The sequence below is a fragment of the Aquarana catesbeiana genome, linkage group LG12 (genome assembly GCF_042186555.1).
Source record: "Aquarana catesbeiana isolate 2022-GZ linkage group LG12, ASM4218655v1, whole genome shotgun sequence".
NCBI classification, from domain to species: Eukaryota; Metazoa; Chordata; class Amphibia; order Anura; family Ranidae; genus Aquarana; species Aquarana catesbeiana.
Window position 1 is genome coordinate 75,986,789 of NC_133335.1, and position 27,184 is coordinate 76,013,972.

The 27,184-nt window shown below is 43.3% G+C and overlaps 1 protein-coding gene across 1 annotated transcript in view; it reads right to left on the reverse strand.

Moving 5' to 3' along the window:
- Positions 1-1,751: 1,751 nt before the first annotated feature.
- The window catches only part of CDK5RAP3 (CDK5 regulatory subunit associated protein 3), a 74,097-nt gene continuing 48,664 nt past the window's right edge, over positions 1,752-27,184 (reverse strand). Inside the window, exons 8-14 of the mRNA XM_073608073.1 lie at positions 23,782-23,932; positions 23,609-23,698; positions 19,499-19,583; positions 15,284-15,372; positions 12,950-13,155; positions 2,711-2,882; positions 1,752-2,596 (exon numbers count right to left, since the gene is read on the reverse strand). Coding sequence (XP_073464174.1) covers positions 2,531-2,596; positions 2,711-2,882; positions 12,950-13,155; positions 15,284-15,372; positions 19,499-19,583; positions 23,609-23,698; positions 23,782-23,932 — 859 coding nt within the window. The 3' untranslated portion in view covers positions 1,752-2,530. The remainder of the gene's footprint in view (positions 2,597-2,710; positions 2,883-12,949; positions 13,156-15,283; positions 15,373-19,498; positions 19,584-23,608; positions 23,699-23,781; positions 23,933-27,184) is intronic.

The following is a 27,184-nucleotide window of genomic DNA, read 5'->3' on the forward strand; positions in this document are numbered from 1 at the left end:
GACTTTCTACCTTTCAATCACCTCACCAATCAGGATATTATCATGTGATCACAACACCAATATGCATCAGCTGATGATGTATTGATCAAATGTACTATTCTGAATGATGGTGTATGAGAAGGGGTCAGAAGGCCCAAAACAATGCCTCAATGTTATAGGAGTGATTGTACTGATATATCATATATTATCTCAGTGTTTCTCAACTCCAGTCCTCAAGGCACCCCAACAGGTCATGTTTTCAGGATTTCCCTCAGATGAAACGGCTGTGGTAATTACTAAGGCAGTGAAACTGATCAAATCTCCTGTGCAAAATAATGGGAAGCCTGAAAACATGACCTGTTGGGGCGTCTTGAGGACTGGAGTTGTGAAACACTGTACTATCTGATTGGAACGTTGGATTGTATTGATGCCTAGACGCTAGAATAAAAATGAGTTTTTAAAATTGGTTAAAGGATATGACCATTGGGAACATGTAACACGTTCCCAGCGCTGCAACCGCCGCCTGATGGTACCACACCCCCCCCCACCGCCGCAGCAATACGCGGAGAAGTTCCCCATACTAACGGTCAGTTTTTGAAAGCAGCCATGCGGGGCATACACAGAGCTCTGTGTATGAATGAACTACAAGTCCCAACAGCCTTAGTGGCTGTCGGCTTGTAGTTCTTAATGAATTACCATGGCACTGTGGAAGTTCACTGACTCTTCCTGTCATCGAATATGGGCTTACCCGTACGGAATGTACAGGTAAGCCGATACATTAACAGTGTGCAGGAGACCCGCATGGCATCAGCAATCTCCTGATCGCTGGTGCAATGCTTTACAGGACTCTACTACAAAAAAATAATAAATGGACCTTTTTTTTTACATGCAAAAATAAAATAGCTGCATTTATTATTTTTTGTACAAAAAGGTGAACTTATTCTTTAAACTTTTTTTTTTTTTTTTTTTTTTTTTTTAAGTAATTTGCGCTAACCTTGGCACAAGTAATGCCCTGAATGTGCCTGGCAGGTGCAGTCATTGCGCAAGATTTGATCTAATAACTTAGGTATGCAGTCTTTTCCATTGTTTTACATAAAAAAAATGTGAAAGATGTATTTTGGAATTATTGGAAGTATCGGGAACATTATGATACAAATAGAATTGGAAAAGTACTATTTTTGAAAATTTGGATCAGATATAAACAAGGATTACATCTTCCAGCAAGACTGCCAGTGTTAATGTCAGAAACAAACTACACTGTCTTCATTCATGTGTTAATGTCAGAAACAAACTACACTGTCTTCATTCATTTAGTAACCTGCCCTTGAAAACAGCAGGCATCTGATTGGTTCATGGCTGCTCTCGATGATCTCTATTCATTCTCAGCAGGAGGGGGAGGACCACAATTGAAATTCAGACTTGAAATTGAGATGTCCTTAATTGCATGCTCCTGGTTTCTGTGCTCCTGTGGCATTCTGGAACCTGTGTGCCTGCTGTAACATCAAGTTTACTTTACCAGACTGGGAGAAGACATCCCATGAGATTAAAGAAAATACCCAGCCAGATGTCCAAATGTAGTTCTCATGTAAATGTACGTATAACCATGCTGTATTTCCACTGAGGGCACACTGAATGCCCAATTAACGTGTTCTTACCTTACCTAGAAGCCTGAATCTGACTGTTAAGAAATAACTGCAGTCCGTAGAAAGATTACAACGGGAAATCAGTCCTGAATTACATTCAATTGTAAAGGACTGATGGCACTATAAGAGTAAAAGTTAAAGATAACAAATTTATTAGGTTTAGGAGCCAACATTTAAGGGTCACCTTCTGAAGGTGAAGACATTTTATCTTTACCTTATCGTGGGGCATGTGTAGTACATTTATATACAGAAAAAAAAACTCTCTCTGCAAATATTTTAAAGCTCACGCAGTCACAATCAATGTTTCTTTTTCTATCTAAGCCAGGCAATAATGTCTGTCCTAACCCATTATCAGCGGTAGTGCAAAGTGTCACAATAGCCAGAAGTGTTCAGTCACAGACCCACAAGGTGATGCTCCCTTATCAACTTTTCAGGCAAATCTTGCAGTGTTGTTCTTTTATTCCAGCCACTCAGAACCTGACAAACCATGGCATCCTGCCTCCTGGCAGAGTTGCACGCTCTGTAGCAAGCTGTGGTTACAGGTATTGCTCTGTGAGCCTGCTGATTAATAGATGCCATCACTCAATGTCCAGCTGGAGGGTGCTGCTCCCCCCTAAGCACTGAGATAACGAGCAGCCAGAATAATGAGCAGTGACAGGTCACTCGTCATTCTGATGGGATGTAATTAGAAAGCCAAGAAGAGGGGAAAGGTGCACATCTCGCACTGCGGTAATATGAAGAAGTGGGGATGGAGATGGAATGTGTCATCCTCAGGATGGAGAGATAAAGGGGGTGCATTGTGGATTTCGAGGGACAGCACTATAAAGACAGGAGATTCAGCATAAGAGACTCCATAAAAACAAGATGTTTTAATGTATGAACCAATCATGAAGTCACAAGACAAAAGGTCAAAGTCCAGTCCCAATTACTTTCACAGGTCGGTTGTTATACTTCCACGAGATTTCTGCTTCAATCTGCAACAAAATTGAGGCACATGAAAGCAGTAATTCATATCAGAATCTTTATTGCCACACCTTGTAAACTTCTGGTTATCCCTTAACACCATGATAATCTGTCCCAGAATTTACCTGCTTCTGGAGTTCACGGCTTCTCTCCTGAAGGACTTGTAGCTTAGGCTCCAGGCTTTCCCTCTCCTCCTGAGCAGACTTTCCCCTCTCCAGCCATGCTTCTCTCTTCTTCTCCAAGAGTTCTGCTTGATTAAGCCTCTGCCGTAGTAGATCAATTACTCTATCTACGTACCTAGGAGAGACATTACAAGAACACAAGTCATGCTTAATCCTACTACGATGATGCTGATCTACTAAATTTTACTTAAGGAAATATGAGAGAAATTATTTAAAAATATTCTAGACATGTCTGTTACATTGAAACTCTGTATGGAAAGAAGCACAGAACAGGGTGCTGGAGTTAGTTGAAACAAACACCATTTTATTAACCGCTTCCGGAGCAGCTACCACAGTTATACTGCAGAAGGTTGGCTCCCCTGCGCGAGCCGTCATAGCTGTACGTCGGCTCTTTAAGACGCCTCCGGCGGCGTGTGCACTCCTGAAGCATGTCCCTGGAGCCGATGCGAGTGCCCGGTGGGCACGATGTCCATCGGGCACCCGCGATTGCTCATTACAGATTACATTCATTCCCGGTTCTCAGGGGAGATGAGACAGATCGTGTGTTCATACATGTATCTCTCTAAGTATCTCTCTCTTCCCCTAGTCAGTTCCACCCCTCCTACAGTTAGAAACACACACAGGGAACACGGTTAACCCCTTGATCGCCCCTAGTGTTAAAACCTTCACTGCCAGTGTCATTTATACAGTAATCAATGGTCCCAAAAATGTGTCAAAAAGTGTCCGATCTGTCTGCCACAATATCGCAGTCCCGATAAAGATCTCAGATCACCGCCATTACACTTAACCAATTAACCACTAAAATTGGGGGTTATTTAGCTTCAATGTAGATCTTACCAGTGAGCTGAGTCTACGCCAGATATGCAGTTAAAGGACCCGTGTTTTTGGCCCATGTTTATTGAAGTAAAAGAAAAAACAGTCCATCCAGGATTCCCACGCAGGGGTTTCAACTTCAAAGCAATAATGAAATAACAAATGGAAAATACCGAGCCACTTGGCTCTCTGGTCAGCACTGTTGTTCAGGCGTTGACCTTGGTCCTCTTGACCCTGTAACTGTGCTGCTATAAGACCTACAAACAGTACAAAATATTTTACAGCGCACACATACAAGAATGACATTTCCTGCAGGGCTAGTTAAAAACACCTGAACATATTCAAAAAAATAAGGGGGTTTGGTCACACTATATGGTCATATACTGCTAAGCCCACTTACTGCGACAAAGTACCCCGAATGGAGCACCCCTCCCCCTCCTCATTACCTCTTATTAGTGGCCATCAGTGTTTAGGATGTATCCCCTTCAGTTCTCCCACATAGAGGAGTTCAGCTCCCATGGTTGAGACAAAAGGATCTTCCATTCTATTACTAGTGTAGGACCCACTAATTCGGGGTACTTTGTCGCAGTAAGTGGGCTTAGCACTATATGACCATATAGTGTGACCAAACCCCCGTATTTTTTTGAATATGTTCAGGTGTTTTTAACTAGCCCTGCAGGAAATGTCATTCTTGTATGTGTGCGCTGTAAAATATTTTGCTCTGTCAGACTGTCCTGTGACAACAGGCACACTTCTCCCTTGCACGCCTGGACTCCTCAGGAGGGTGGAGCCCAGAACCCTGGTCCTGGCTCTGCTATAAGCCCAGCTGCACAATCAACAAGCCAGACTCCTGACTGTTCCCAAAACCTGGTCCCAGGATTGGAGATTCCATCCCACCAAAATCTCATGAAATTATCTCATGATCATGAAATCTCCAGGCTCCAGGTCCCCAACTGGATTTTACCAACCACAGAGGAAACTAATAAAACAGTTTCCTCCAAATTAAATAATCCTCCTGGAGCCTCTCAACCTGCCTATTTGAGAATCCAGGGCGACAACCACTAGGACAGGGATCCGTACTGCCACAAGTGATAAAAGTGAAATTAACCACCAACAGTGAAAGTCCCAATTTTAAAGTGCACATAAACGAAAAAAGAAAAATATCTTCAGTGCCATAAACGTCAACCAGGTGCAGATGGAAGAAATAGTGCCAAAAAGTCACTCTGAGAGTTAACACAAACTCCCTACCCACGGGATTATTTCAAAAGGAAATCAAACTGCGCCTCGCCTTGCTACCCCACAGCTACAAATCCTCAGATCATGGCAACTCGGCAGTGGCTTCTAAATTAATGCATTCAACAGAAGAAATAAACACGGTGGGGGCAACTCTTAGTGTGTAGTTGTAGATAAAAACTGCTGCTAATTATTTAACAAATTACACTTACAGCGCCACATAAAATGATTACATCTCTGTATCAGGAAGCACTGCAATGTCTCCCACCAGCATGCATGATGACGTCACATGTCTGGCTCCCCTCTGGGTCACTATACATTTATAAGATATATGATATATTTGCTTATCTTTAGCTCATAATTATGTTTTCTATTTAAAGCAGCAGCGCAGTTTATTTTGGTTTATGCATTTGGATTAATGTTTGACATTTAAACTGTGAAGGTGCAGCAGTCCAATAATATTTCTTATATTTTTTGCACTAAGCACAGGTTATCTTTTGTTTGTTTTTGTCGAAGTTTGTGTGTTGCCCATAGAACACATCCTAACCAAATACCATCTATTCCTTTTCTAATATAGGCCACAATATGATACTGGTTGCTCTGGCTTAATTTATTTTCAGACAGTCAGCATACATTTATATGCATGAGGCACTGCATATTTTTGCAGATGGCCATTTATTAACCCTTTCGCTGCCACAGCCACTTTTGCATTTTTTTTTTGCATGTTTAGAAAATAGTTTTAAGCCTGAAAACTACTTAACAGCTCAAAAACATTATATCTTTTCTAAAAGCACAGACCCTACAGAATAAAATTGTTGTAGTTCCAGTTTTTAGATCACAAGAAATAATTGAGTGTAACTATTTTTTTTTACAGTGTGTTTTCACCAAAAAGTCCCTTATGTGATACTACTTTGTTATGACAGGTTCTCATTAACAAGAAACATCATAGGTAATGTCTTATTTGCCATTCACTGAAGCTAAGGGAGTGCAGATTGCTGGTCATTGTACCCAATGGCACCTTCCATATTGGCCCCAGGTCTACAGGTGGGAGTGCAGAGCCCAGGAAATATGGCAGGGGTGAATGTTTCAGTGATGTGTAGAAAAGCACTTCCATCTGACAGATGGCTTGTGACATTTACACAGATTCTCAGCTTCTTCTGCAGCAGTGTGTGTAACTCCCGCTGCTGCCACATGACACATGGCAGTAGCAGAGTAAAGATTAAAAGAAAAATAGGATTTTTATAACAGCTTACCTGTAAAATCCTTTTAATGTACATTATGGGACACAGAGCACCATAGTAATTTACTATGTGGGTTATAGGCCACCTTCAGGTGATGGACACTGGCACACCCTAAACAGGAAGTTGCCTCCCTATAAAACCCATACCATACCAGAAACATCTCAGTTTTTGTAGCAAAGCAATACACATATACCCAAGAAGAAGAGGGGCGGGGCCTCTGTGTCCCGTGATGTACTCCAAGAAAAGGATTTTACAGGTAAGCTGTTATAAAAATCCTATTTTCTTTATCGTACATCACGGGACACAGAGCACCATAGTAATTTACTATGTGGGACGTCCCATAGCAATGCTATTTGTGGGGAGGGAGACACAACCCGTAGAGCGCCAACAGACTTGAGGACTTAAAAAAGGAAAAGAAAGGCGCCTCTAAGTGCAGTATGCAAAATTTAAAGTGCACAAAGGGTTAAAAGCACTTACAAGATTGTTGAGTGTTAAAAGACATGATAAAATCAGGAGTCCTCATCTGTGGCACGTGTCCATCCTCAGCATGGTGGTAGAGAGCAGTGTAGAGCCGTCCAGCAGCTGTAAAGCATTCTCATACGTGTTGGAGAGAGGAGGCAGCAGGGAAGCCTGTGTTCACTGCGGGACACACGAGGCTGATGGGGTCAGTGTAGAGTAGGGGGCAGTAACGCGTTTTGGAGCATGTGCGGCTCCTCCATCAGACCAGGTGATCTGACTGCAGAAGTCTTCCCCCCACCCTGGCGAGGGGGGGGGTGCGCCCCTTTATAATGAGGCTTTCGAACTCTGTTTTGCAGGATTCCGGCCCCAGGACTTCTTTTGTGCCTGGGCCTGACTTGGAGGTCTTCCTCTAGAGTCTGACGGTGGACACCGTCGCCACTGCCCACTGCCTGACTGGCAAAAGAGTACTTTTCCCACTGGAAATCGTTTGGATGTTTTTGTCCAAATCATCCCCAAATAGCTGATCCCCATGAAAAGGAAAACCAGTCAGGAGTTTTTTACATGGTGCTTCGGCTGACCAATTTTTTGTACGGTTCCCTGCATGAAAGGGCCGCCAACTCCAACACCCTTCTCGCCCAGGTGATAGCCATCAGGAAGGCTAGCTTATGTGACAGCAAGTCTAATGGAATTTCCTTAATAGGTTCAAATGGTTGTTTCTGTAAAACAGACAGCACCAAGTTCAAGTCCCAAGGACACATAGGTAACCTAATGGGGGGAAGCAAGGGAGTTGCCCCTTGCATAAAGGTTCAGATTAGTGAATGGGAGGCTAAAGGCCTTTGGAAGAATACTGATAGGGCCGAAACCTGACCTCTGATTGTACTCAAAGCCAATTTGATTTCCACAGCTGACTGTAGAAATGAGAGAATTCTCCCAATCACATTTTTCAGAGAATGCCATTTTCTGGCTTTACACCAAGCAATATAAAAGTCTTCCAGACCTTATAATAAATCTTCCTAATGATAGCTTTTCTAGCATTCACTAGAGTAGACACCACTAGTCACGAGAAGCCACGGTCCTTTAACACCCTGGCTTCAATAGGACCTTGAGACAGTAGATCAGGGCGACGTGGAAGCTTCCATGGCCCATCTATTGTCAGTCTCGAATTCTCTGGGAACCAGGGCCTTCTGGGCCAGGCTGGTGCCACCAGAATGACTGGAATCCCCTCTCTCCAAATCCTGCGCAACAAATGTGGAAGGAGAGGGATCGGAGGGAAAGCATAAACCAGGGAGTACTGGCTCCATGGAATTATCAGAGCATCTGCTCCAATTGCCAGAGGATCTCTTGTTCGAGACACAAACTGCTGTAGTTTGTTGTTGAACCTGGATGACAGTAGGTCGACCTCTGGCCATCCCCAACATTGGCAAATTTCCTGGAACACCTCTGGGTGTAGGGACCATTCCCCCGGGCAGATCTGCTGGCAGCTGAGATAATCTGCCTTCCAGTTCTCTACTCCCGGGATATGGACCGACAATATTATTGGCACATGGCCCAGGCTAATATGTAGTTCACCTCCTTCAGAGCTGAACGACTCCTGGTACCGCCTTGGTGGTTTATATAGGCCACGGCCGTGGCATTGTCATACTGAACCCTGATGGGGCAGTCCTGAAGCTCCACAGTCCAGGAGTTCAGGGCCAGACGTACTGCATGTAATTCTAGGACGTTGATGATCAGGGTCTGTTCTGTCCCTGACCATTTCCCCTGGGCTGTGAGCCCATCTAAGGTCGCTCCCCAGCCTGAGAGACTGGCATCTGTAGTCAGTACTCTCTAAGTTACCGGGAGAAAGGATTTTGCCTTTCGCAGGTTCTGATCCTGTAACCACAAGTTTAGGCTTAAAGCAGAGTTCCACCCATTTTTTTCTCTTAGGCTGTGCTGCATGCCCTTAGCTCATAGTTTACACAATGGGCATTTTTTATTTTTTTTGCTGTTAAATACCCGTTTTTTGTATTTTAACATTACTTCCTCCTTGCGATCGCCTAGTGACGATTGCATCACTAGGCAATTCGCAAGTGTTCCTGGGACAGCGGCGTCATGTATTCCATGACTCCTTGCAAATCACCTACTGCCAAAATCTTGCGTATGCAGGGAGAGAGTAGCTGTCAGAATTCATCAGTGATTTCGGGGGTGGGCGGGATCGAGCAGCTATCGAACACCAGCCAATAGGATAGGGGTCAGGGCGGGACGCTACGTTATGTGGCTCCGCTCCTTTCTTAAGAAGCCCAATAATTGTCTGGTGTTCAATAGCTGCTCAGTCCCGCCCACACCCAACATCACCGATGAATTCTGACAGCTCCTCTCCCTCCCTACACACATTACAAGTCTGCTCAATGTTATACGGTCTCAGCGCGGGCTACACATTATCACACATACATACATATATATATATATATATATACACACACACACACATATATATATATATATATATATATGCATTACTGAGCATGTGCGAGATTTGGTGTTGGTGGTGCATGATGGGTAGACAGCTGAACTTCAGAAAATTAACACAAGAGGGCTTCAGATGCCCACAACTAAAATGGAAAAGCGCAAAAAATATGACATGTTAGAAATGTTCATTTACAGGTTGAGACAGTTACAGAGCAGTCTTTAAAAAAAAAAAAAATGTTTGGGGGACTGGAACTCCGGTTTAAGCATGCCTGAGGAGATAAGCACATTGGATAATCCAGGGCTTTTTTTCTTCTGTTCCAAGCCAACAAGATGTCTTGTTGTAAAGGCCTGGAATGGAACAGGGCATAGGGCACTGCCTCGAAGGAGGATACCATCCTCCCTAGAAGACTCATACAAGAGCCAAATGGAGGGTTGTCTAGTGCCCCTTATCTGACGCACCTGATCCTTCAGGGCACACATCCTTAAAGGTGGTAAGAATACTCTTGCTTGGACCGTGTTTAGAATCAGACCTAAATATTTTAGACTTTGAGCTGGTCTCAAGGCTGACTTTTCAGTATTTATGATCCAGCCTAAGCTTTTCAAATACCTCACTGGGTATTATTATGCTCTGTTCTAGAGTCTGTACTGAGTGATCTCTGAGCAGGAGGTTGTCCAGATACCCCAGCACCAGGATCCCTTGGGCCCTTAAAAGACCCAGTACTGGTGCTAGGACCTTTGTGAACACCTGGAGAGATGTAGCAAGCCCGAAGGGTAGAGCCACAAACTGAAAGTGACGTTCCTCTACTGCAAAAAACGTAGGAACCTCTGATGAGGCTGAAAGATAGGTACGTGCAAGTTTGCGTCCTTTATATCGATGCAGGCTAAAACATCTCCCCTCTGGAGTGAGGTTACTACTGAGCGGACAGACTTCATCCGAAAGGATTGTATCAATAGATACTTGTTCAGGGACCTCAAGTCCAAAGTGGGCCTTGTGTCCGCATTTGGTTTCTGAACCGTAAACAGGTTTGAGTAAAACCCTATGCCCCTTTCGGATACCGGAACCTCTACAATCACTCCTTGATGCACTAGATGATGTAGTGCCTGAAGCAATAAGTTTCTTTTTGGAGGATCCGAGGGAACACTGGATCTTAAAAAACCTCTGAAGGGGCACTCCCGTAACTCCAGCTTGTAACTGCGAGATATAATTGAGGTGACCCACTCGTCCTGAATTGTTTTCCAAAATGCCCGCAAAGTACAGCAGCTTTCCCCCCACCCGATGGAGTGGGGCCGTCCCCTCAAAAGGAGGGCTTGGTGCTGGGTTTAGAAGAATTTTGGACCCAGGGCTTTTTCTGGCCCTGGCCTTGCGGCTTGCCCCTGGCACTAGTGCCCTGTTGGCAGCGGAACCGCCCTGAGATTGAGACATTTGAGGAAGCAGTCCGTGGGTTTTTAAATGAGGGACATTTGGTGCTTTTCTTCACAGGAAGTAGAGAACTTTTCCCTCCGGAAATATTTTGGATATATTTGTCCGAATGATCACAGAATAAACGTTCCCCATGAAACGGGAAACCTGCCAATAACTTCTTACAAGGAAGCTTGGCTAATCAGTTCTTAAGCCATAAAAGTCTGCACATATGTACAGACAAGAGAGCCAGACGAGAAACCTGCTGTATTGAATCCTTTAAAGCATCAACAGCAAAACACAGTGCTCGAGGAATATCTGTCTTACTTTCAGGCAGATCATCCTCCTGGTTAGGCCTATCCGGCCGTTTGACTTGATCCTTTATGGACTGGCAAATATCAATTGCTGCAACAGCTGGCTGAATGGCTGAACTGGCCAAAGAAAAGGAAGCCTTTAATAATAACTCCAATTTCTTGTCAACAGGGTCTTTCAAGCCCTGTGCGTTATCCACCGGACAAGTTAAGTTCTTGTTTAAGGAAGAGACTGCTGCATCTACGGCTGGCAAGCTTTTTTAATGAACATTTCATCCATGGGATATAAAAGTAAAAACCTTTTAGGAGGCAAAAAAGTCCTGTCAGGATGTTCCCAATCAGCATACACCACCTGTTCCAACAGGGGGTGTAGCGGAAAAGTCTGTGCGACCTGAAAAGGTCTCAGAGATCCCAAAGAGGACCAGGGGGGCTCAGTTACCTCAGCAAGAGGCAACTTAAAGGTAGAACGAACCATTTCGGTCAGAGTCAGGATCAAAACCTCTGCGACTGAGAGGCAGACATCGACTGGATACTTTCTTGTCCAGATTGCTCAGAAGCAGACTCATCTGCCGGGCAATCCATCAAATCCTGAGCTTTAAGCTCTTCCCCATCCTCAAACCATTCCTGCTCCAGACGAGGAGACTCCGGGAAGGGGGATCTGTCACGCTTCCTGCCATCCTGCAGGATGGAGGCAATCATGCCGTGAGCCTCTGGTCTTTCAGGGGATACAACACTAGGGATAAGACTAGTTCATCACTACTGAGGACGTAGGTGTGCGCTTCCCTGTTCCTCTTTTTGGAAGACATTCAATGCCTGCAAACAAAGAGTACTTGGGTGTAGTTAAAACACCTCAGAAGGGAGACCCTTATGAGCTCACCAAGCCACTATGCAACAATCCTGCTAAGCACCTTTAGCCTGCCAAGCAACACCTGTTGACTCATGTGACCAGGTGAGGAGAAATGAACCACTGCAAGTGTCTGTTCAGAGCCTGCTCTGTGTCCCTTCTGGAAGCACCACATGCTTGGGATACACAGCATAAATAAGCTAGGTGTGCGCCGGAACGTTCTATGCGTGAGTGCGCAGTCCTGGCGAGTGGGTGTGACTGTATTCGCGTACGACGCGAATCTTCGTACTCCCAGATAAAGGCTGCAGCGCATATACGGCGAATCTGCGTGCGCCATGGCCGCCGAACTGGAGCCCTGCAGTGCTCTTGCAAACGCACGTGCACCTGTACGATGGCACACCGTCGTGTGCCATCGTACAGGTAAAAAACAGCCAGACACAAGCAAAAAAAAAAAAAAAAAAAAAAAAAAAAAGTACACTTTGCAAACACCCACAGCTAGCCCAGAACTCCCCCGTATGATCACCGCACACAGGTGTCCAGCCTTTAGCTAGCTTGACTGATTGTTACAATCACTGGGACACCCCAAAATAATAAAATAAAGGGGCTTCGCTTACCCGTCCAGGCGCAGGGCCACTTAGGAACTAAGGGCTCAATCTGCACCCTTCAGTCCAGGTTCCTGTCACTTGGACCTCCAAGGACTGGGTACCCTTTCATGTTTAGGGTCCACTCCCTTGGACCTGTACAGCACCCTTCAGGAAATGCCTTAGCGCTGTAGTGTTCAGGATTTCCACTCCGCAGGGTCCAGCGCCCGGAGGCCAAGTTACAGGCAAAACCTTGCAGGATCTTGAGTCTTCTTTGCGAGGCTCGGGTACCATTTATCTCAGCATAAAATGCCTGTGTCAAATGGATCCGATCGGTCAATCCCTTCATTTATTTTTAGGGGATCACTTCCTGTCTGAAGACCTTTGGTCTACCAGTGTCCATTCACCTAATAATGCAGTATAACTCAGCAGGTAATGAATATTAGCCTGACTCTGTGTCCTATGATGTATGAAAAAAAATAATTAACTTCAACCAGCCTATGCTTTCTTCTCATAATTTCTCTGTCGAAAAGTTTATCGTGGCCTATAAAGACTAATAATGTCAATGTCTAGATCAGGGGTCTCAAACTGGTGGCCCTCCAGCTGTTACGAAAGTACAAGTCCCATGAGACACTGCAAGGCTGACAGTTGCAAGCATGACTCCCACAGACAGAGGCATGATGGGACTTATAGTTTCACAACAGCTGGAGGGCCGCCAGTTTGAGACCCCTGGTCTAGATCATAATGACCTATGAACATGGTTTGTTTCCAAGATTCCACAACTTTATTCTCTTGTAAGAACAGAGTTAAATAAACTTACACAGAAACCCATACTCACAAAACAGATAACACTTACCGTGGAGAGGCCAGAATGAGAAAAAGATGACGCATTCTCACATCTGTTAACCTGCCAATAAGATCTTTAACATGTGACAACATTGTGATCACTTTCTCCCGGGTTTGCCCCTGCAGGATGACGGGAGCATTCTGGAACTGTGTGACTGTGACAATGTCAGCGTCAGTATCTAGATCCTGGAGCCACTGAGACAGGAAAAGCTCAAGCTTGGATGGAGAGAAAATAGAATAGTGATGAGAAGAATGTTATTGGGAAAACTAGAGTATTAGAGAGACATGACAAGGCTAGAAAAGGGGAAGAACAAAGGTGCGAATAACAACAAGGAATAGCATGTAGAAAAATGGATAAATAGGACTAATGAACAAATCACGTAACACAATTGTATTCGGATAATTAAAGTGATATTAAAAGTCTTCTTTTTTTTTTTTTTCTTTAAAAAAACAAAACAAAAAACATACTATACTTACCTGCTCTTGACTTTGATTGAGAGCAGTGGGAGCCAACAGCGCCCGCTGCTGTCTCAGCCGATGAGGAGGGAAAGTCCCAGACAGCCGAGGCTCTTGTGCAACATTGCTGGATTGAGATGGGGCTCAGGTAAGTATTAGGGGGCTACTGCACACAGAAGATTTTTTATCTTAATGCATAGAATGTATTAAGATATAAAAACTTCTGCCTTTAGAACCACTTTAAGTTCCGCTTTTACTAAATCAGACACATACTCAAATCTGCATGCACACAATTATCCTTATTTTTTGTAAGTCCATAACCATAGATAATGCTTTTATTGTGGCAATAATACCATAACCACCACCCCTTTCCCACCCCCACTTCACTCCCTGGAACACAGTCAGAGCTCAACAGTATTATCAAATCTTCCGCAGTATAGACAGAGTAAAGCAGGCTATACATTGCCTTTTTTTTTTTTTTTCTTTCAACCACAGGTTGAAAGAAAGAAAATAGCTTGATGCCCCCATCAATACAGTCAGTGTTGATGAGGGAATCACTCCTGCAGCACTATTGTGTTCTGTCACCAGGGAGTCTTCCCCACTGGCAGAATACAATGATCATTGCTGGTGGCTATAGCCGTCAGCAGTGATTGGGCAAAAAAAACAAAAAAAAAAACAAAACAGGCTGGTTGTACTGAAGTTGATCAATGGATCAACTTTGGTGCAAAAAGGCTGCCTATAGACAGATCGAAATTCAGCCAATTCCTGCTGAATTGGCCGAATTTCAATCCTTCTATGTCCGGCTTAAGCTCACCCCACAATGCTGTGTTTATTGGCCGAGTGGTCTATTTCAAAGCCAGAATACAAAGTGAGACTTGAGTCTGTAAGAAGACAGATATGATTCTGTACCTCATGGGATCTTATAACACTTCCCACAATAATTTACCTTAAAAGGAACCAAAGATGACAGAGATAAAGACCAAGAGAAAACAGGTACTAACAGGAAGAGGGATGTTATGCAGGAAAAAGATTATAAGGGTTCAATTTAAACAGAAAGATGGCAAGACCACAATTTTAAAATGGAAGATTGTATAACTAACATTTGTACTCAGAATCTCTAATAAACAGACTAGGGAAAGGTAAGGGAAGAAAGTGGGAAAGTGATATGGGGTGTGCCATAGTCATGAGGTCAGTATGCCTAAAAGGGGGGATACCCAAGAGTAATTATAAATAAAAGAAAGCAATCCAAAAGGGGAATGGGTAGGGGATTGGGTAGGGGAATGGATAACATGGAAATGAAACGTCGATGATTAGTGGGATGATCCCAGGCTTTTAAACAGGGCGAGACTCCTCCTACACATTCAGGCTGACCTACGGTCAGCCTTCCTACGGCCAGCCTTCCTACATGTGGCTGCAGAGCGGTCTCTTTGCGCTAGATCACTTACCTGGCTGTGCTGTGATTCGTCACAGCACATGCCGATCACCTTGTCCCAGCCAATGATTGACTGCCTGCCCCTGGTGATCGACTCTGAACTTCACCAAACACAGCTTTGTAAATATGTACACCACAGAGCTTTGTTCAGTGACAGGAGATCTCATTGCTTGTTCATTCCCTGCTAAGCAGGGAATCAAGACAACTAGATCCCCAGTAAAAGCAGCACACAGTACACACTAACTAGGTACACATTTAACCCCTTAATCGCCCCAGATGTTAACCCCTTCCTGCCCAGTGTTATTAGTACAGTGACAGTGCATATTTTTAGTATTGATCACTGCAATAATGTCACCGGTGATGTCATGTCATTTAGTTAGTTCCCACCAGCATTTAATTTCTCTACCATAGGAAAAGTGGACTACATAAAAGGGAAGTAAAGTAGTGCCAACTCACCTCCAGGAGTTCATCCACAAATTGGTTTCGGGTCTCTGTGTTTTCCAAAACTGTAAGAGCATCAGTTCCTCGTGCCACACCAGGGGGTACTGAAATAGTTAAAATCCTCATTTTAATGAATGGGTGGGTACAATTTATTGAATGAAATATCACGCTTCCACGGTTCCTACATTATTTACTCTTATTAGACCTTAATGGCAGCAAGCTATAGGTGGACGATACAGTCACAAAACTATCTTTCTAGCAAAAGATTGTTGTACACACAAGCACATTCTGCAAATGTGTATACTTCTACGTCTTATTTCTGGGCAAAAGGGGACATTTTCTATGAAAATCCATCCTTGACAATCACTTTGTACCTCGATAATGAGCATTCTCTTTTGTCTATACAAGTAAAGGCTCAAGGTTTTTTACCTCCATGTATTCTATGCATATTAGGTAAAAAAAAACCTTCTGTGTGCAGCAACCTTGCCTTTAATATCACTTTAAGGCCAACCCTAAACCATGCTCAAATGAAAAGACACTAAGCTATCCATTATTAGGCTGGGTTCACACTTGAGCTTCTTCAGGTCCAAGCATATTGGACTTAAAAAAATCACTGCTTTTACAGGAGTTTTGCCTGTAGAAACAGCTCAATGTTATCCTATGTGTCCATGCACATTAGGGCGTTCAGAGGCATATTTCAAGACGAGCGTTAAAGAGGAGTTCCCATTTAAAAAAAAAAAAAAAAAAAATGTAAAAAGTCAGCAGCTACAAATACTGCAGCTGCTGACTTTTAATTATACACTTACCTGTCCCAGGGTCCAGCGATGCGGGGGATCGAAGCGCTGCTCGTCTCCCCCTCCGTTCGGCGGCGCCAGAATTGCAACTGTGGGCGCCAGGCTGTGGCTTCACAGCCGGGCACTGCGCATGCGCGAGCGCCGCCGCAGGCCGTGATTGACCGCTCAGTCATCTGGGACCTGTAATGGGTCCCATATGATTGACAAGAGGGAAGGAGCAGAGCTGAGCCCTTCCTGTACTGAGGGGAAGTGATGTCACCAGCCCAGGCACTGAAAGAGGCAGACTACGAGGGACCCCCTAGCAACAGGCATTTAGAGGTGAGTAAAAAAAAAAAAAAAATTCCAAATGTTTTTTTTTTATTTTTTTTTTAGGCACAGTCATGTATTTTTTTTTTTTGGGTGGAACACCACTTTATGAGGCAGAAGAAAAGCTAAACACTCAAATGTACCGAAATGTGGCGTTTAGAAGCGCTCAGCGCTTTTAAGTGTATATTGATTATAGTGCAATGAGCAGGGGGGAATATTTAGGAAAAACACGCTTATAAAAGCAAATGCTCAAACTCTCCCAAACATTTGTGCAATACGAGCTACTATGAGCATTTTTATTGGCAATTTTTCTGCCAGAGGTTCTGGCATTTTCTTTCTGTTCCTATTGTGCATTGACCCTTCGGCTCCATGCACACTAAAGCTCATCCTTTGTTGGGAGTTTGGGCGTTTTTTTTTTTTTTTAACAGCCCATAAACTCCCCTCTGTGTTATCCTATGTGTCCATGCACACATGGACGTTTTCGGATGTTTATCAGCAGTGGAGTTTATGGGCTGTTTTCTGAACGCCATAAAATCACGCTCAGGAGTCATTTTTCTGACCACAAAAAAAAAAACGCTCAGAAACATCGATAAATGCTCAAAAACTTGGCTCACCAGCGTTTAATGTTTTTGACCCATTGAAAAAAAAAAAAAAAAACGCTAAAAAATAAAAACCCGCTAATAAACCCTTTTGCAAAAACGTTGAAAGACTCACTGCAAAGCTACTGGCGTTTTTATAACGTTATTTTAACAGCCAGTGTGCATGGAGCCTTCAAGTGTTTTTGAATAGGTTTTTTTATGCTTGCTTTTGGACACATTTTTCTGGCTTGAGTGTTTTTGCTTTAGCCAATGAAAAGCTAGTTACTAAAAGAAGGAGAGGCAAGAAATTGCACAAAAAAGCACATTATTCAGCCACTCCCACCGAGGTCTATAGGGACCAAAAACAAGCAACTCTGGTGTGAACTGCGCCTAAATGAACATTACCATTTACAGAGTTTAATAAAAAATGCAAAATTCTGGCCACATTTCTATTGTTCTTTGCTAAAACAGTAGTGGTAAGCTGGCACAAGGGGGAAAAGCTGGGGGTGAAACCCTTTGGTAAGCTCATCTGTCAAGCACTGCTAAAGGAATATACAGTGGGGACGGAAAGTATTCAGACCCCCTTAAATTTTTCACTCTTTGTTATATTGCAGCCATTTGCTAAAATCATTTAAGTTCATTTTTTTCCTCATTAATGTACACACAGCACCCCATATTGACAGAAAAACACAGAATTGTTGACATTTTTGCAGATTTATTAAAAAAGAAAAACTGAAATATTACATGGTCCTAAGTATTCAGACTCTTTGCTCAGTATTTAGTAGAAGCACCCTTTTGATCCAATACAGCAATGAGTCTTTTTGGGAAAGATGCAACAAGTTTTTCACACCTGAATTTGGGGATCCTCTGCCATTCCTCCTTGCAGATCCTCTCCAGTTCTGTCAGGTTGGATGGTAAACGTTGGTGGACAGCCATTTTTAGGTCTCTCCAGAGATGCTCAATTGGGTTTAAGTCAGGGCTCTGGCTGGGCCATTCAAGAACAGTCACGGAGTTGTTGTGAAGCCACTCCTTCGTTATTGTAGCTGTGTGCTTAGGGTCATTGTCTTGTTGGAAGGTAAACCTTCGGCCCAGTCTGAGGTCCTGAGCACTCTGGAGAAGGTTTTTGTCCAGGATATCCCTGTACTTGGCCGCATTCATCTTTCCCTCGATTGCAACCAGTCGTCCTGTCCCTGCAGCTGAAAAACACCCCCACAGCATGATGCTGCCACCATCATGCTTCACTGTATTGGACAGGTGATGAGCAGTGTCTGGTTTTCTCCACACATACCGCTTAGAATTAAGGCCAAAAAGTTCTATCTTGGTCTCAGACCAGAGAATCTTATTTCTCACCATCTTGGAGTCCTTCAGGTGTTTTTTTAGCAAACTCCATGCAGGCTTTCATGTGTATTGCACTAAGGAGAACCTTCCGTCAGGCCACTCTGCCATAAAGCCCCAACTGGTGGAGGGCTGCAGTGATGGTTGACTTTCTTTGCTCTTAGACCCCTTTCACACTGGGTCAGTTTGCAGGTGTCATTGCGTAAAAAATACCGCCCCCAAACCGACCCAAAACAGCCGCTGCTGTTTGTTGAGTGTGAAAGCCCGAGGGCTTTCACACTGAAGCGGTGCGCTGACAGGAGAAGAAAAAAACTCCTGCCAGCTGCATCTTTGGAGCGGTGAAGGAGCGGTGTATTCACCGCTTGAAATCAATGGGGCAGCACGGCTATACCGCAGCAATACCGCTGCGCTATACGAGCGGATTTAACCCTTTTTCGGCCACCAGCGGGGGGTTAAAACCGCACCGCTAGAGGCCGAATACCGCTGGTAAAGCAGTGCTAAAAATAGCGCTGTTTTACCGCCGACGCCCCCTACCGCCCTAGTGTGAAAGCAGCCTTAGGAACCTTAAGTGCAGCAGAGATTTTTTTGTAACCTTGGCCAGATCTGTACCTTGCCATGCACTGTGAGCTGTAAGGTCTTAGACAGGTGTGTGGCTTTCCTAATCAAGTCCAATCAGTATAATCAAACAGAGCTGGACTCAAATGAAGGTGTAGAACCATCTCAAGGATGATCAGAAGAAATGGACAGCACCTGAGTTAAATATATGAGTGTCACAGCAAAGGGTCTGAATACTTAGGACCATGTGATATTTCTGTTTTTCTTTTTTAATAAATCTGCAAAAATGTCAACAATTCTGTGTTTTTCTGTCAATATGGGGTACTGTGTGTACATTAATGAGGAAAAAAATTAACTTAAATGATTTTAGCAAATGGCTGCAATATAACAGAGTGAAAAATTTAAGGGGGTCTGAATACTTTCCATCCCCACTGTATATTTCAATATCTGATATAATGAAGCTTTTTTCTCATGTATGAGTACATTTAGATTGGGCAAGGCATCCCACTGTAATACAGGAGGACTATGCTTCAAAAAAAAAAAAAAGAAAAAAGAAGAAGGAGCTGAAACAGTCAATGACTTTTCCTTTAACAAATGAAACAAAGCTTTCAGTACCCATCCAGATCCCAGGTAAACCTTCTCGTAATGTTTAGGTGTCTTACCATCATGACCAGCTTCCACAACAGAGATGATTTCAGAAGGAGAGGTTTCAGTAATATCCCAAACAATGCCATCTGTACTCGTGGCCTGAAATATACAATACCCACCAATCACTGTTTTATGTAATTACTTGGAATGAACAGCCAATATCACCTATAGCCTGAGCTAGCAGAATGATGGTCTGCTCTAGCAATCATTAGCATATTTAAAAACATGTATAAAGAAAAGTAACACTTTAAAACAAGCATGCAACAAGTTGTGCAAGCAACACATGCTCATTATATAACATAATTAAAAAATATAAAACAAAAATATCTACACCCATTCTATTTTAGGCCTGGTTCACACCTATGCATTTAGCACGTTTTCAGTTTTGCAGAAACAAACTACAGTCCATTTATCATGGTTTCCTATGGGTCACATTCACATCTGTGCATTTTATGGAAAGGGCCAGGGACCTTTTTCTGGTTTTTGGTTCCACAGACTTCAATGGATCAAAAATGTGTATTGAAAAACGCAAAATGCACCTGGAATATGTAAACTGCAACCTGCATAGGTGTGAATCAGGCCTAAATGTCAGTTTAACCCCCTTGTGCCTGCAAACGTTAAAGGAGAAGTTCACCTTTGGGAATATGTTACCTGTTTCACCCGACTTTAGTCGTCCCAGTGCTGCACCTGCCGCCCGCTGCCCCCCGTTGTTCCCCCGTACTAGAAGTGTAAGAGTCTCTCACGCTACTGTGAGTAACTAGTGAATGTCGCTAGTGACAGAACTCAAGTGATAAAATAGTGTATCTGATGCAGCCAAACCTAAAGTGTATCACAAAACACTAAAACAGTGATACACTTGAGTTCTGTCACTAGCGACATTCATTAGTTACTCACAGTAGCACGAGAGACACTTACACTTCTTATACTTTGTTATTCACAAATATACTGTTGCTGCTGCGATGGATGGGTTTACATTTATGGAGAATAGGAATTTCAACCTAGGATGAGGTATTTAACCCACAGAACAAGACACGCAATACAGATCTAGAAAGCCTAATTAGAAAATTAGGACACCATATGGAAAACAAAGTAAACCTTTGGTGGGACACCAATACCTTTGAGCGATACATAAGAGAAAATATTGTCCCTAGACGTTTACGAAGGGAACTACCACCTAATGATGGCCTAACAGACAAAGAGTCTCTGGAAGAATGGTTTGAATTCAACAGTAAAAGCATAGAAGGTCTAAAATTCCTATTCACAGTGTTCATATAGTGATATTTATTTTTTGCGCTGGATCACTTTATCCAGAGTTCCCCCCTACTAGCTGTCACTGTTGGAAAATAAAGCTCCGCCCACATGGCCACATCATTCATATGCACAGCTCTGTGAGTCTGAATAAACAACACGCCCTGACATCCTTAGCAGCTGTCGGCTTGTAGTTCTCAATGAACTACCACAGTGCTGTGGTAGTTCATAGAGTCTTCCTGTCAGTGAGTATCGGCTTACCCGTATGGGATGTACAGGTAAGTCAATATACTGACTGTGCAGGAGACCTGCATGGCATCAGCAATCTACTGATCGCTGGTGCAATACTTTATAGGCTCCTACTACAAAAAATTATTAATGCATATTTTCTTACCTGCAAAAAAAATGTGCATTTTTTTAAAAGCAAACTTATCCTTGAGGCCGGGTTCACACTGGTACGACACGACAGTTATACCACTTTGGATCCGACTTTGCCCTGCGACTTAAAGTTCGACATACATCCGACTTCAATGAACAGGGATCCGACTTTGATCCCCGATCAAAGTCGGGGGGCCCACAAAGCACCCACCCCCCCCACTCATGTTGAGGGCATGCGGCCTGGTACGGTTGGGTTCCCCCCTCCAAGAGCATACCAGACCGAAGGGCCTGGTATGCTCTTGGAGGGGGGAACCCATGCCGTTTTTCTTTTTTAATTTCCCGTGGAGTTCCCCTTCAAGATCCTCAGAGCAAATGTCGCATGCCAAAGTCGGGTCAGTTAAGACGGCGATCCGACTTTAGTGATGATCAATGGGCTGAAGCAGGATCAAAGTTGGACCAAAGTAGTGCAGGGAGCATTTTCAAATTCGGACCGACTTGTGTCATACCAGTTAGGACGGCTCCCATAGCGAAACACTGATTTTCACATGTCATGCGACATGAGCTCCCAATGTCGGAGCGTTTGTCGTACCAGTGTGAACCCGGCCTTAAATACAAGTTCATCAGCTGATAGTCATTTTATGTACTTTCCTGTTACGTGTGTTTTATATTAATTGATTTACCTGCATTAAATGTTTGGTGAATGCTACATTGACTGCTTTATAAATATGTCCTACAGATTTATAGTCAAATTAAAAGTGGTTGTAAAGGCTTGAAGATTAAAAAACCTTCTGTGTGCAGCAGCGCCCCCAGCCCCCCTAAAAATGTGCACAAGAGACTCGGCTCTCCTGGGTCTCCTCCTCCTCACTGGCTGAGACAGCTGTGGTAGCAATTGGCTCCTGCTACTGTCAATGACAGCCAGTGAGCCAATGAGGAGAGAGCGGTGCAGGGCAGAGCCGCACTCAGTGTGTGAATGGACACACAAAACAGGGCTCGGGAGTGAGCCTGCCGTAGCAAGAAACTTGGCACTAGGCAGGAGGGAGGGGCCTGGAGAACCAGTGGGGGAACTGATGAGAGGAGGATCGGGGCTGCTCTGTGTAAAACCATTGCATAGAGCAGAGAAGTATGAAATGTTTATTTAAAAAAAAGAAAAAAACCCCACAAGAAACCTTTAATATCACTTTAACCAACAAATGAAAACTGCTAAATTTGGCCTGGGCATCTAAGCATCAACGACTAATTGTCATGAAAGGATTAAATGTGAATGTAAACCTTAAGGCCTCGTTTACACAGGCTTACTACAACTTACACCCATGTGAGAGCTGTGTTTATCTGCACCAGGATGCACAGATGTTCTGTTAATCCCCTCAAAGGCAGTCCTATTCATTTCAATTGGGACGCAGAGGCTGCACGGACACAGACGCTGCTCCCAATTTCACATCTGTGCAGGTGCATGGCACTGAATGCAGACAGTGTGTTTTTGGGGACATGCATCTACACGGATGTCAAATTGGGAGCAGCAGCTGTGTCCATGCATGACATGAATGGAAATGCCTGCATGGGGATGCATGGAATATCCATGCATTCCTGTGCAGGTAAACATGGCCCCCACATACGGGTGTACGCTGTAGTACATCTGTGTGAATGAGGCAAAACCGAGTGCCATTTAGTTTGATGAAGCATTGTGTATCATTCAAATGCCATGGCTTTTTTTCATAAAATACAGTTTTCATCTTTTTATATCCAGTTTAGCATCTCAGTGGTGATGAACTCCTGTAGCCACTTCCTGTAAACATGCACTCACACCACCATCAGCTGAACATCATTGCTCAGGACTAACTTTCTTAAAGTGACAACATTCAACCATGTCTGTGTAATGTGTGCTGTCACAGCAGTAGCACAATTTGGAGACAGTTGTGCTCCTTATAACAAAGTGCATAAACAAGGACTTTCATGGAAGGATCAAATTTTTTAATGAAAGCTGTATATTTAAAAAGCTTAAAAATAACTTTTAAAGCTTATTTGTGATTTACGTTAATGGTTTGATTTACTTTAAACCAAGTAGACCAAAAGGTGAAAAAAACATTACAGAATTTCAGGACACATCAGGGTTTATGGAATAGGGCAATGCAAAATGCTGCGACGATGTGCAATATGCGATAGTACACCATTACCAGCCAGTTAAAACCTTTCAGATGTTCAAAAAAATGGAATAAAAAAAGATGGCTGCTATACCTTACTGAACTCAATATTATTTCTAATAATAATAATTAAAAAAAGCCATACTGTCTTTATAAAAAGGTATTATGTCTCTATAGTAGGTAGGTAGGACCCACTATGTGTTGTTATACAGATGGTTCTATAGCAGGGGTCAATTTTCTATTTACTCTGAACTATCTGAAAGCGACATGGGACATGTGGCTTATCTAGCTAAAACGGCAGTATAAAAATCACACACACCAGGCACCCATTACTTCATAAAGCCAAGCACAGCATCTTACCTCTGGCTCTGAAACAATGCCCCAGTCTATTTCCTCTGATGTCTGCAGAGCCACAGTCTCTGTAGTTACGCCAAGGTCACCCCAGTCAATCTGAAAGGCATACACAGAGTATTTAAAAGGACAAAGGCATCAGCATCCATGATGTTTTATAGGCCAAACATACAACCACTTACCTCCCCCTCTTCTACATGCTGCAAGTCCTCAATTTCTTTCACTTCTGGTCTTTCTACAGTTTGTGGAACCTGTCCAGTGCGCCATTCATAAACTGTAGTATCTCCCTTCTTCTGTACATAGCGAAGAAGTGGGAGAGCCTCGTCAGGAGAACTGTGATTGAAAAATAAGGTGTATGCATTTAAGGACATCTTAACTCCTTTTATAGATAAAGGCAGACCAAGCAAGTTTATGTAGACCAGTGTTTCTCAATTCCAGTCCACAGGATGCCCCAACAGGTCATGTTTTCAAGATTTCCCTCAGATAAAACAGTTGTGCTAATTACTAAGGCAGTGAAACTAATTAAATCACCAGTGCAAAACAATGAAAGGCCTGAAAACATGACCTGTTGGGGCGCCTTGGGGACTGGAGTTGAAAAACATTGCTGGAGACTAAGGGATTAATGACTATATCGTCAGCTACATCTATTAGTCAAAATGCTATTACCACATTTCGGCCACTAGATGCAACAAATGCTTTATAAATAGACACCTTCGAATTTGATTTTTTTAAACTCAGAAAGGGATCTAAGCACAACTACCGTGTCTCATATAGGAAGGAATTATGTCAGCCTCCATGTTCAGTATACTAGCATTTAATAGTTTGGAATCAATATAAATATAAATAAATATATTTATTTATTTATTTTTTTTTTTTTTAGGGAGATTCCCCCAACTTCCAATATATTCTGCATCTCTTTTCAAAGCTCTAACTGGCTTACAGGGCATTTTCTCTGACCTTTCAGTAATGGGGGTGGGGGGTCAGCCTGTCAGTGCTCAGACCATACACCACACACTGCATCAAATTGGTCTTCATGGCTGTCATCCCAGAAGGAAGCCTCTTCTAAGATGATGCACAAGAAAGCCCACAAACAGTTTGCTGAAGACAAGCAGACTAAGGATATGGATTACTGGAACCATGTCCTGTGGTCTGATGAGACCAAGATAAACGTATTTGTTTCAGATGGTGTCAAGTGTGTGTGTGGCGGCAACAAGGTGAGGAGTACAAAGACAAGAGTGTCTTGCCTACAGTCAAGCATGGTGGTGGGAGTGTCATGGTCTGGGGCTGCATGAGTGCTGCTGGCACTGGGGAGCTACAGTTCATTGAGGGAACAATGAATACCAACATGTACTGTGACATACTGAAGCAGAGCATGATCCTCTTCCTTCGGAGACTGGGCCGCAGGGAAGTATTCCAACATGATAACAACCCCAATCACACCTCCAAGACGACCACTGCCTTGCTAAAGAAGCTGAGGGTAAAGGTGATGGACTGCATAGGGCATGTCTCCAGACCTAAACCCTATTGAGCATCTGTGGGGCATTCTCAAACGGAAGTTGGAGGAGCGCAAGGCCTCAAACATCCACCAGCTCCGTGATGTCGTCATAGAGGAGTGGAAGAGGACTCCAGTGGCAACCTGTGAAGCTCTGGTGAACTCCATGCCCAAGAGGGTTAAGGCATTGCTGGAAAATAATGGTGGCCACACAAAGTATTGACACTTTGGGCCCAATTTGGACATTTTCACTTAGGGGTGTACTCACTTTTGTTGCCAGTGGTTTAGACATTAATGGCTGTGTGTTGAGTTACTTTGAGGGGACAGCAAATTCACACTGTTATACAACCTGTACACTCACTACTTTACATTGTAGCAAAGTGTCATTTCTTCAGTGTTGTCACATGAAGAGATATAATAAAATATTTACAAAAATGTGAGGGGTGTAATCACTTTTGTGAGCTACTGTTGCTCTTTTGATGTGTTATTTGTACCTTTATTTTGCTTTTCCTCCTTAGGTCATGTGATCACTGTTCTTACTGTCATCGCAGCATGGCCCAGGTTGGGGCAGAGCTAAACCACAGCACATTACATGTCTTGCGAGGTCACTTGAACTATTACACACCCTCCCTTCCAGGCCATTCAAGCATCAGATCCAAATAGAAGGTGGGGCACATGCATGACTGACAATGAACTGCGCTCTGAATGGCGTAAGGTGAGGATATGTAATAGCTAAAGCAATGTCAGAGGACATGTGGCACGCAGTGATTTAGCTCCATCTGGGCTAGGCTGCGGTGATTAAAAAAAAAAAAAAAAAAAAAAAAAGAGTAGCAATCATGTGCCCTAAGAAGTAAGCCCTTTATAGTAATACACTGCATACTTACTTTATTAAACGGAGGGCATGCATATTGTGGTACCAGGAAGGAGGAAACCCTAAGGACTGCAGAACCATCATGCAATTTCTTTTACAGGAAAGATTATATTAAAAACTAAGGGCAAAGATAGATAATAGATTGAATTCAGCGGGTATTACATTTTTTTTTTTGGGGGGGGGGGGGGGGGGAGAGTTAAAATAACTTAAAAGCATACCTAAAATAACAAATGCAGCCTTGCATGTGGAGGCTGCATTTGTAATCTCTTTTTCTTTATTTTTTACCTGGTTATTCTGCCAATAGTACTCCTGTCCCTGGGTGGCTACACTTACTCCACTGTATCTATGAAGTGAACCATGGTTGTCACCCTAGAAAAGGACTACAAACATGTCTTCCTCCCTCTAACTCTATTACATGGGGGTGGATAAATTAGTAGTTTACAGAATATAGCTTAAAATGAAAAGAACATTGTTTTAGATAATAGTTTAACTAATTGCCAATCAGCTGCCACAGTTGTACTGTGGTAGGTTGGCACGGCTGCGTGAATTGCCATCATTGTATGTTGGCAGCTTTAAGGCGCTATAGCGGGGCATGCGCCCGCAATGCCGGAGCCGATGCATGTGAGCGGCGGACATTGCGATCGCTCCTCAGAGAGCCAGAACGGGGAACTGTCAATGTAAAAAGACAGTTCTGACAGGGAAGTAGAGAGAGATCTGCTGTTCCTAGTGATCAGGAACAGCGATCTCTTTCCTCCTCTACTCAGTACACTGCCCCCAGTTAGAATCACCTTCCTAAGGAAAAACTTAACCCCTTGTTCGCCCCCTAGTGTTAACCCCTTCCCTGCCAGTGACATTTACACAGTAATCAGTGGCTATTTTTAGCTCTGATCGCTGTATAAATGTCACTGGTCCCAAAAAAGTGTCAAAAGTGTCTGATCTGTCCGCTGCAATGTTGCAGTCCCGCTAAAATACGCAGATGGCTGCCATTACTAGTAAAAGATAAATAATAAAAATGCCATAAATCTATCCCCTATTTTGTAGACGCTATAAATTTTGCGCAAACCAATCAATATACGCTTATTGCGATTTTTTTTACCAAAAATATGTAGAAGAATACGCATTGTTCTAAACTTATTAAGAAACTTTTTTTTTTTGGTTATTTATCATAGCAAAAAGTAAAATATATTGTTTTTTTTCAAAATTGAATCTCTTTTTTGTTTGT